Source organism: Melanaphis sacchari, unplaced genomic scaffold, assembly GCF_002803265.2.
Source record: "Melanaphis sacchari strain LSU unplaced genomic scaffold, SCAv2.0 Contig2_pilon_pilon, whole genome shotgun sequence".
In the NCBI taxonomy this organism is placed as follows: domain Eukaryota; kingdom Metazoa; phylum Arthropoda; class Insecta; order Hemiptera; family Aphididae; genus Melanaphis; species Melanaphis sacchari.
In genome coordinates this window covers 7,838,502-7,850,691 of record NW_020271173.1, presented here as the reverse complement: position 1 = coordinate 7,850,691, position 12,190 = coordinate 7,838,502, and the positions used below count along the sequence as shown (strand labels likewise).

At 29.0% G+C, this 12,190-nt stretch overlaps 1 protein-coding gene across 2 annotated transcripts; it reads left to right on the top strand.

The window, feature by feature from the left end:
* Window positions 1-5,927: 5,927 nt before the first annotated feature.
* On the top strand, window positions 5,928-11,838 carry LOC112595797 (eukaryotic translation initiation factor 4 gamma 2). 2 transcript variants are annotated; one of them, XM_025341139.1, is made up of 4 exons: window positions 5,928-6,083; window positions 7,419-8,105; window positions 8,339-8,704; window positions 9,934-11,838. In XM_025341139.1, exons 2-4 carry the CDS (start codon window positions 7,914-7,916, stop codon window positions 11,620-11,622), a joined length of 2,247 nt encoding a protein of 748 aa, XP_025196924.1. In that variant the 5' UTR covers window positions 5,928-6,083; window positions 7,419-7,913; the 3' UTR covers window positions 11,623-11,838. The 2 variants fall into 2 exon arrangements, with proteins under 2 accessions (XP_025196924.1, XP_025196923.1); XM_025341138.1 differs by having other exon boundaries at window positions 5,928-6,087.
* The last annotated feature ends 352 nt before the right edge of the window (window positions 11,839-12,190 follow it).

Genomic DNA, 12,190 nt, shown 5'->3' with positions numbered 1-12,190 from the left:
AATCCAAAGATAAATATAATACATAAAATTATTATTAATTTTACTGGTTTTATTATAGTCTAATAGTCTATGATTTAGTTTCTTAATCCTGGACACATTTTCTATGTAAACTCATAAAACAAATACCAACAATATTGGATTTACTTAGGCTTGTATATAGTCTAAGTACTCTGTACTAAGTAGGTATTCGTTGAATCTATCTCTAGTTTTTTGTGTTTATTACATAAAAAATATGTCCAGAATTAAGAAAGTAAATCATACACCACAGAAAAAGGGAAATTATAAAATTAACTATTGTAATAGTTTTTGTATTATACTAATATAGTAATATATGTAAATTTGAATATCAAAATTGAATAAAAACGGAAAAAATAAGAAATATATAGATTCATTTTAACTCAGTCGAAGTTAGATAATACAAATAAAATAGTTATTTTTATCTAGAGAGCATTGATTATAAAATAAAAACACTGTAATGTCATGTTAATTGCCATTTGCCAACTTGGTTTAAAAAGTGTCAAGATACAAGATTCCGGGACCATATTTTATTAAATTATTTAATTACTTTTCATATATCCATTCAAAAGAAATTTTAAAAATAAAAAAGAGAAATTGTTGGAAACCACTTTGATATACATTAGGTGTCGAGTATAGGTACCTACTTCGTTATAGACTCAAAGAGTATTAAGTCTCAATGTAATGTTTAAATGTTAAATTTGAATTCAATAATAACTCATTTATCATTGCATATTTGTATTCCAAAAACGGTTTGTCATTTATTAGCCCATATTACCTAGTATGTTTTAAATTTCTATGATAAATTTATATTTCCTTTATTTTATTAGTAGATCCGCTATAGTAAGTAGGTACTAAGTATATACGTAGTATAAATTATAAGTTTAATACAAGTGGGAAGTGACATTAATTTAGTAGTATCTATTTGTCATAAAGATGGAGTTTTTTGCTAAAAATTGTAACTATGTACCAATTTTATTATTGTTATGTTAAGTACATGATTGTTTTTACTATTTTATTATATTTTTAGTTAAAGAAAATGATTTGTTTTGGGTAAAAATCAGTAGATGATCTGACAATTAACATGGACAATGCAGTTTGTCAATTTGTGTACCTATCTGTTAACGTTATCGAATGTTGCGTTTCAGCCTCTTTCATAATTTTGAAAATTTATAGGTCCATCATTTAAGTTACTAGAAAATATTGTGTTAGTGTTATAAACCATATAATATAATATTTATATATCTTTAATACTTATAGTTAATATGAATTAAAATATAGGTAGTAGGTGTGTGTGTCGCAACCAAACGTGTCATTATTTACCATATACTTCATAGAAATTCCGACGGAAACTATTAATAGTATTATTAGTATTATTATAAATGTTTAGCCTTTAGCCATATAAGATAACTAAATTTGGTGACTTTTAGAGTTTATTATCTCGACAGTAGGTACTTAATACTCTTCAGCGATATTTACACTGTTGAATTTTAATCGTCTTATGCGAATTGAGAAATCATAAATTCATAAGTTTTGTTTCAAATTTTGTTCCCGAAGATTTAACATAAAAATATTTGAATACAATTGATGCAGAGAAAAAACCTCGAAATAAGAAGTTTGTCAGAACCTAGTACCACGATAATCAAGGTAAATTACATTGGTAATTATTTTTTATTTTAAGCACAATTTATTACAAAAATGTTTTTCTTTTTCAAAAAAAAAAACTTCAAAATAAGTAGACAGTTTAAAAAAAAAATTCTATATTTTAAATTTGATGCTAATATTATGTCAATTGAGCATTATTAAATTGTTATATTTTACACTCTTATAACTCATTTCAAAATTAAAATATTGAATTATAATTTCCAATAAACTACAATTTAATTGCCTTTAAGTTAACTAATAGGTAAATTTACTCAGATATTATATAACTTACAATGCTAAGATCTGCTGAGAACTGCTGACATTCAGTTATTATACAAGTATGCTATATGCAATATACAACATACTTTTAAAGCAGTGATATAGGGTGATGAGTTGATAAGTCATCACCAGGCTTTTTTTTAGTTAATAATATGTTAACTAGTTAGAAAACTAAAAACAAGAATATAAGTAAAATATATGAACTGATAAATTATTTGTTTGTTTTACTCCTTGTAATTTGTGACAATTATGAAATATCCTTATTGCCCCCCACAAAATGGTCTTAATTAGTAATTACATCACTGGACAAATACAACACTTAGTGTGAAATATCCTCTTAAAATTGATTTATTGATATGATATTAATTCAATTTTTTATTGAACAAATAACAAATATTATTAAATTAGAAAAAATAAATACTATTACCTTACATTTAATTAGGTAACTTAAAAAATATAAAATAATTTCATTAATCCAAAATTATTTCCATTTTTATTTTATATTTGTTCACTTTGTTATGTTAGGTAGTATTTAATTTTAACCAAAATTAATCACTACCAATGGTCAACTTATAACTAAATAAAACTTAATTTTTTAAGAAATGTTACAAAGATGAGAAAAAAAAATCTAAAATATTATTAAACATTGATATATTTATTTAATGTCAATCATTGAAGTTCATTCATTATTTTAGAAGAAGAAATAAAATTGATAAAACTGATTTTCTGATATAAACAGAAGAAAATTTGAAAGAATTAGTCCCTAAAACTAATCAAAATTTAAGTTTTACAAAAAAATTTTAGAGCTTAAAAAGCCAATTTATTATATGGTAATAGTGTAAAAATTAAAAAATATGTTTGAAGAACTTATACAGTTTGTTAGTAGTTATTTACTGTCTATAAGCATTGTCATTTGATAATAACTAATCATTTAGTCGACATTTACTTTATACTTTATAGAATTATCTAAGTATTATTCTATTATCTATTAATACTTTTTGTATGTTAGACTTGATGGGTTTTATTTAATACCATATTTATTTTTACTGATTACTATCAAAATATAAAAACCATTTAATTAAAAATCTTGCTAGAAACCATCGAAATATAAACAAGCATTTGCATTTATAAAGTTTAAATAAGTAAGTACTTAGTAAATATTAAAATTTGAAATGTTTATTAACATGTAAAACTTTACATTATGCTATGATATGTATACAAAATATACAGTAAATAGCTATCATTCTATCAATAACTATGTACTTTTGATTGTAATTGGGACTAGGTACATTAAAATTAATAAAAATAATCGTTAACTAAAACATTTTGTATAGCTTTTGACTGCTAATGAAAACTGAAAACAAGAGATACAACTAGATAAAATTACTTAAAATGATGTGTTGAATAAAGCTGTTTCTTATGGTATCGTAATGCAGACATATATTATAATTGTTAGATTTAATTAAAATAATAACCCAGATTGTTATGTTGTGTACAATTCAGAGTTTTAAGTAGGGACTCTATTAAAAGCTCTTGATGTGTGCTTTTAGGCATTTTTTATTTTAAATTATTAGTATCCTTTAAAAACTAAACAAATTTGGTTGGTTATTTAATTTTTTTTTTTTTTTTTAACTAACATTTTCTGTTTAAAACATTATTATTGAATATTTAAATATAATATTGTAATTTTGTTAAACATTAATATATTAAACTACAAATAATTTACTGTTTATAAATACTTAATTTATACTTAATATTCTAATTATCTATAAATAATTTCTAAATAAACTTAATTATATAAATGTTAACTTACCTTACTTTTGCTATATTTACTTAATTAAAATTATTTTTAATTTGTTCTTTACATTCTGTGTTTTTATATCTACCATCTATTATTTATTTAAGAAAAATCTAAACATTATTTGCCTACTTTATATGTACTGTTATAGGTATGGTTAGGTTTTTACGGTTTTTGTTGATTTTTGTTTAGTACTAAACTAAATAGACCTACTGGACAGATGCTAAGGTGACCATATACTTTTTATTTATCTGCTTTTAATTTAGTTAGCCAAGTAAACTTATAAGGGAAATGGTTCTTTATCGTCCCATGGTTTGATGCTTAGTTAAAAAATTATACATATTATGTTACTATACATCTTATACAATACTATAAACAATATAAACCAAATATACTAACTACACAGTACACATTACATTAATAAATATAGGTCCATACCTATACTGCAGTGCATTAGTTACAAAAATCATTTAAAACTTAATTCCAATAAAAATCTTTGTCACGATCTTGAAATTTATCAATATCAAAAAGTATCTCAACAAAAGTCAAAATACTCTGAAATTTATATATTGTATAAAATACGCTATTTTAAGAATAAATTCACATCTTAGTAAAATCAGTACATTTTTCGTTGCTCTTAGAACTTAAAATATTTATATTACGTAAAATTATTGTGTGTTAAATTCACAATAAATTAGTAATTTCTAACAATAAGTCAATAAGATTGGTAAAGTTTATAAAATAGTTAAGATAGAAATAGTGAACAGTATAGTTGATTGTAATGCATGACATTATAATGCAATTATTAAATGTAAAATTATAAAAATTTAACAATAAATAATAATTAATTCACAATCTATTAAGTATTTATGTTTTAGACATATTCTTGCGAATTAGAAATATTTTATATTAGTGTATAAAAGTTATATACTGACATACTGAGTTGATTGAACTGGTTGAAATGACTATAGGATTGTGTACCTATATCATAAAATTATATACCTATTTATTTGACCAATTATATAATAAGCTTTTTTTTTATTATTTTAAAGGATTCAAAATTTAAAAAAAATTGTCCGACCGTGAAAATAGTAGTTACAATTTTTTAAATGAGAATGGTTCTTGTTTGATTGTTGAAAGAGAGGCTCCTCCCAAGTGTTAAATGTTCGGAGCCCAATGGATCTTTTATTCGAGCTTAACTATTTGTATTGCATTGTGTTTTTTTTTTTTGTATTTTGATTATTAATATTTATTAAAAATTAGACATCCGTCGTAGCTCATACAAATATACAATACAATCCTTTACGTTTTATTAAAGTATTTTTGTATTAACTTATTAATTATTAGATTTTCATGTAGGTAGTTCTAATATTGATGTCAGGCAATTTTTCAATCATAAACTAGTGATAAAATGATAAAAAAAGAAATGTTTTACATTTTGGAATTAGTCAGCTCATTCAAGAGCAACCCTCAACGCTCCCCTTGTCGGAGAAAATCTATACAACGCGTAGAAGTGCACTATACTGATAAAAATAATAATTTATAATATTATTACAACGTCAGTGAAGTGGCGGGCGGGCGGCCAGTGGCACGGTACGTAAATATTAATAATAATAATAATAATAATAACATAGTAATAGTAGTCGACCGTGTAAAATGTCAATGGCCCAATGGCCGTCTAGCGCGTGGATCGCCACTATAGGTCAACGGCCAATGTCGCATCGCGACTCGTAAATACTAAATACTAAATAGTGACTAGTGAGTGCTCCATGACGCGCGGATGACCGTCTACGCGGTCGACATCGGAAACTCCGGGACCGGGGAGTTGTTGTTTGCGTATTTGTATTACTTGAAGTAGTAGATGTTAGTAGTTGTAGCCGCTGTTTAGTAGGGAGGGGAGCCGCCGTCGAACAAGGACGAAGGACGTCCGCACGCAGTGCATACAACTCATTTCGTACTTGGGCGAGTACGAAAACGACAAATTTCCGTGCGTCAACAGACGCGACTGCTCTCGTCGAAACTCGTGTAATCACCGGGCCGTTTGGAGTTTACGTTGGTCACGCCGGTCGCACGCGTGTGCCGACACTGTTGCCGCGGTGCTTTGGTGAACATTGTAAATTGTCCGCGAGACTGCGACCGACACACACGCGCAAGTGCGCAACGTCCGTTGTCGGTTCCGTAATTACTAATTTCGTATATTGTCGATAGCGTTGTCGTCCCGTGCGCTCGTGTCGTCTGCGCTCACCGCCGAGGCATCATCGACGCCGCCCCCCCCACCGACGACGACGGCCCGCAATCAATTCTCGTCACGATTGCCCGACAAAGACCGAGCGGCAAGTGCAGCCAAGTACGTAAGTGAATTTTCTGCTACACAGTATCACGCTAACAAAGTAACAAACGTTACGTTCTAGACTGTTTTTACGTTTTATTTATACTTCCTATTTTTGATTTTTTTTTTTTTTTTACTTTGTTCGATCTTTTATACTCGCGGTCGGACCTTGTGTTCGTTGTATATTTTGTTTAATTGTTTCACGTTTAATTATTGTTTATTCTATCAGTACACTTAAGACCTAACCTTGTGGCTAGCGTTACGTTTTCCGCGATGGATTTCTTTTAAACAAAGGTAAGGAGAAAAAGACATCGTGCGCGTGCGTGTGTTTGCGCGTTCGTTGTTGTATATGTATATCTAGCGTGCGCGTGTGTAGTCATCGTTGTTTCTTGTAAAGAATGCGTAATCCGACTTAAGGTATTGCGATTTTTTTGTATTTCTTTGTGTACCTGTTGATTAACGACGTATCGTCGTATTTACGACGATTGAACGTCGTTCGTACATAAACGTATAGTTGAACCCACATCGTCATCGTGCTTCAAAAATGTCGATCGGAAAGTACCCTTTTTCCAGCGGTGTGCCGTTTGAGGGGGCGACGATCGTCATCACTACCGCTCTTCCCCCGTCCCGCCCCGTGTATAGCACACTGGTTTTTTTTGCTGTACTCCATCGTCCTTGTCCTCGTCCTCCGCGTGCGATTGCCGTTCGGTGTTCCAGAACGTGTGATAAATCTCGATGACGTTCATCATGCGCAATCCATTGTGTCTGTACTCCATGATCCGCGGCTCGATTTTAACCTAAAACATCTCTGTAATTTATTGACGATTTTTTGGAGATTACTAACCCGCCCACACACTTAGCGTTTCTACAATTTCGTTCGCCGCCGCAGGTAAAATACCACCCTACCCTTTTCCACAAATGTAGTTTATAAAAACAAAGTCCGAACATCCGGTAGCTGTCTTATTCATTTGATTACGTATTTTTAGCATTGGGTATCGATTTTTTGCTACAATTCATCTCTTTTTCTTGTTATTTTCTTTACATACTATTTCATTTGAAACGATACTGTAGTTAAATTTCGGATTAGGTATACATTTTATTTGTCTAAAAGTTTATTTTCACTTATTTGTGTCTTTTAATTTAATATAACATGAAACACTCATGATTTTAAATCTACTGAAAGTTTACTTTGGTACTTATATAAGTATAAATTAAAAGCATTTTGAATTATAATGAAACTTATTAGTATAAATAGGTACTATCAAAATATAATTTTATGATCTTTTATTTCATTTTTATTATCTGTTGAATAAATATAATATTTATATATGTGTTTTTTAAATTCTTTTTTAGAAATTTGCATGGAATTATAGCTGTGATATTCAATTAAAAATCAACATTTCGTGCAGTTCAAATTTACCTGCAAGAGTCAACCATAATACACCTATAGTGGTGTCTTCTATTAAAATATCCAGTTTGACGTTGGATAATAGGGAGGAAGAGACATATTCGTCCCCACAGGTGACACGTAAAGACACGACGGACGTCTACACAGAACGCGGGGGTGCTTCTCGTGTCTTCGGAGGAAGGGACGACGCCCGTTCCGAATCCAATCAGCAACCGCGTTGGATACCTCCCTCGATAATCAGACGCGATGCACTCGCCCAAGAGGATGCTAATGATGCCGTGTTTCGCAAGGTGCGCGGCATTCTTAATAAGCTTACGCCTGATAAATTTCAAAAATTGAGTGATGATATTTTACAAATTGGCTTAAACACCAGTGTTGTACTGAAGGGTGTCATATTTTTGATTTTTGAAAAAGCTCTCGATGAACCTAAGTATAGTTCTATGTACGCACAGCTGTGTAAACGGCTCAGCGACGAGGCATCAAACTTCTTAATTGACCAAGATCCAAACACTTTTCGCGAATTATTACTTAAAAGGTGTAAGGTCGAATTTGATAACCGTTCTAAAGCAACTGCTGAGTTTGACAATGACAATGGAACACCATTATCTCCAGAAGATGAAGAACGACGACAGGTAATATAAATTAATTAAATTAATTTATTATAATTTTATTTATGGATAACCATGAGTTCTTTAGATACCTTAACTTACATATTATCTAGTATATATTTGTATCAACATACGTTTAATATTTATGTTAAAATTGATCTGATGAATATTTATATTTTCATGTGTACTTATATAAACTATGCACCAAATATTTTGCAAAATTTTAATTACCTTTATTATGTATTTATCTATCATAGGTGGCTAAGCGCAAGATGTTGGGCAACATACGCTTCATCGGCGAACTTGGCAAGTTGGAGATCGTGGCGGAACAAATATTGCACTTGTGCATTCAACAGTTATTCCCGAGGAAGTCCAATGTCAAGGACGCGGCGGAGGACCTCGAATGCTTGTGTCAGATAATGAAAACATGTGGTCGCATATTGGACACGGAAAAAGCAAAACCACTGATGAATCAGTATTTTGATAGAATTGCTCAGTATGCTGAAAATCCTGAACTGCCATTGAGAATCAAATTTATGTTGTTGGACACTATGCAATTGAGAAAGGACAACTGGGTACCACGAAAAGCTACTACCACAGAAGGTCCAATGCTCATGGATCAAGTTAGTTTTAATCATTTTACATTATTTTCTTAAATTCAGATCCTATTAAATAGATTAAATAGTATTATATATTTTTTTTTATGTTAGTTAATTACTCTGGATTTATAATTAAAAACTGCCAAATTTATAATTTGAAGCACCACAATATCTGATTGAGTCATTTTTTTTTCTTAAAGATTTGATAAACAGAATTTCTTCAGAACTTTATTATTCATATATTAGTTCAAAAGCTTTTCTACTAAGTTTAAAAACTTCCAAATAGTTATATTTTATTAGTTATTGATAATTGCAATAATAAATAGCATAAGTATATTTATATATAATGATCTATATCAGTGGTCTTCAACCAGTGGGTCGCGACAAGTCTTTTTTTTAAATAGAAATTAGATTTATAAAATTATATAAGGTAAAAAAATAATAATATTATTATAATATTATAACCATAATGAATATCAAGTATAATGTTTCATATTACACTGGTATGATTCTACATAAGCAATTTGTTCTTTTTTATCAGGCTTATGTGGGCTGCGAAAAATAAAGGCCTAAAAGAGTAGTTCGCGAGTCCAAAAATGTTGAAGACCACTGATCTATATGATGATAGATATAAACATAATTTATGCCATTTATTTGAAACTAATTATAACTGTTAAACATTTATAACATAATAACAATAATTTATATAATTTACATAACCTAAGAAAATATAAAGTATAATTTTTTTATTATTATTAAATCTAAGTAATCACACTTAAAATGAATCAATAAGTATTGTAGGTTTAAAATAATTTTAAGTTAATATTTCCATTCAAAATTTATGTGTAATAAACAATTATATAAGTATGTGTTCAAATAGTACATTTTTTATAACCTGAAAATTGTATTGCAATAGTCATTAAAATATTAAAACTTAATAGTACCTATATGAATTTAATTATTTACACTTTTTACATTATTTTAAAAATGTATTTAGATCATCACAAAATTTACCTAACTTAAGTGTTTGGGTTATAGATTATCAAAATATTTATTCACAGTCATGACTTGCTACATATTAAAATTCCAAATTTTCAATAATAACATTTAATGACTAACTTTAAGCCTCACAATATAAAATTTATCCGACTTGATTAAAACATAATAAAAGTTTTGAAATTTTTAATTAAGAATAGTATGTTAACTCAGAACACAAAGTTCTAATAATAATATTAATTTATTGTATTTTTTAGGTAACTGATATTGTGAGTGGAGAAACAAATGGGCAGAATCAGAGAAACAACCAAATGCAAAATGTGAATCAGTCTAAAGAAATGTTCAGACGTTCACTAAAAATACGAGATGATATGATAAGTTCTACTCCGGTATTACCATTCAATTCTACAATGCCAGATAAATTTAATTCCATAAATGGTTTTACCAATTCGGGTAATTACTATAATGTAAATGGTCATAAAAACCACCAGCGACTATTAAATATTAACTCTGGCAATAACTATTATCCGCCAGCTAGAATAAACTACACTATTAATACCCAACAAAATAATAATACTAATAATAATATGAACAATAACAATATGAAAGATCTAGGTCCAAATATTAAAAAACTCTTACGTGTGCAACAAGGTACTAAACCTGAAGATATGTCCTTACGTCCAGCTGCAAATAGCATGTTATGTAAACAAATTCAAATTAAACCACCGCCAATATCTATGACTCATATAGGTCAATCAAATCAAATAAAGTTAACAGATGTACAACAAATACAAATTAAACAAAATTCACATGATAAGCATAAAAACATGAAGAAAGATAAGGGTGTTTCTAAAGAAGAAGCCATAAAGAAAGGATTAGATATTTTGGATAAACTTGGCACTGATCCATCTATGGATGCAGCGAAAGCAGCAAAAGCATTTGCAGATATCAAAGTACCTGATAGGTTTTTAGCAGATGTTATGTATGTTCTTCTTTTTGAACGGTTTCGCAAAAGAGTTGATTTGGATGAAGAATTATTATTCCGTTTCACTCAAGAGACCAAGAAACAAAGTATTATTTCTGAATCTATTGCCATAGATTGTCTAAAACGTTTTATATTAAAAGGACCCGAGCATGAGTCTGATGATGATAAAATATTGTATAAACGTTTTTCCAAATATGCTGCTGAAATCTGTCAAAATGTGTCTTCTATATCAGAACTTGCTGAGGTATCTGAGAATGGTAAAAGATATCCAGCATTCTTAATGGTTTTGCAAGATTTAAATGAAGTCATAGGAAAAAATGAACTAACAACAATGTTCAAAGAGAGTAAAGTCAATTTACTAAATACTTTACCTGAATCTTTAAGAACTAAAGAACAACTTGCAGAGATTTTACAAGAACGTAATCTAACTTTCCTATTTCCATTGCTACGTATACAATCTGACTTGTGGAAACAAATAACTAGCGATCCAAATCCAACACAATTTTATAAATGGATTAAAGAAAATTTAGATCCAGTCCATTATACAGATCCTGGTTTTATTACAGCCTTGACCACAGTGATGGTCAAATTTATAACGCAAGAGACCAATAGTATTGAAGTAAATGCCTCAAAAGCTGATCTGGAAAAAGAAAAGAGCCTCTTAGAAAAATTCAAGCCAATTATGAGAACATTTTTCGACAACCAAAATGATTTGCAAATGAATGCCATCTATGCACTTCAAACGTATTTTTTTTCACTCGATTTCCCTAAAGGCTTATTGTTAAGATGGTTCAATTTAATGTACGAGTTGGAAATTGTTGAAGAAGAAGCTTTCTTAAAGTGGCGTGAAGATGTAACAGATGCGTATCCGGGCAAAGGCAAAGCGTTATTCCAAGTAAACACTTGGCTAACTTGGTTAGCAGAGGCAGAATCTGAAGATGAAGAAGACGATGACGATTGAAATTTTAGTTAAACTAATTAAATATCATTCTATTATGGTTTTTGGTCCTCTTGTAGCTCTAATTTTTGTTTGTTTTTTTCAACAAAATTTTTATTTTCTTTTGTGTGTGCCTTGATTATGGCATTTAAATCACTTATACTGCCACCAGTCTAATGCTACTAGTAAAATTATTAAATATGACACTACATTAAATAAATTGACAACCTCTTATTTATATATTATAATTTTTAATTCATCTAAAGAAAAATTACAAATGTCTGTGTTATACTCTAAATTATATTATCTCATTTTGGTTTATTATTTGCTTGTTATTGAACACATTATTTGTTCAATTCTTCATTGAACAGTTTTTCTTATTTTAATATTTATGTTAAAATAAGTAGTATATTTTAAACTTCTACAGAAATTATCCTTTCTCTTGTTGGTGTCTATTATAAAACCAACAATAGTTTTTTAGGTACCAATAAAACTTGCAGAAATTGAGCTAGTTTGAAAAATTTAAACAGATGATTGAATTAATTCGACTTTGGTTTGCCAAGACTAGAAGTTATAATATGTTCTATGGTGA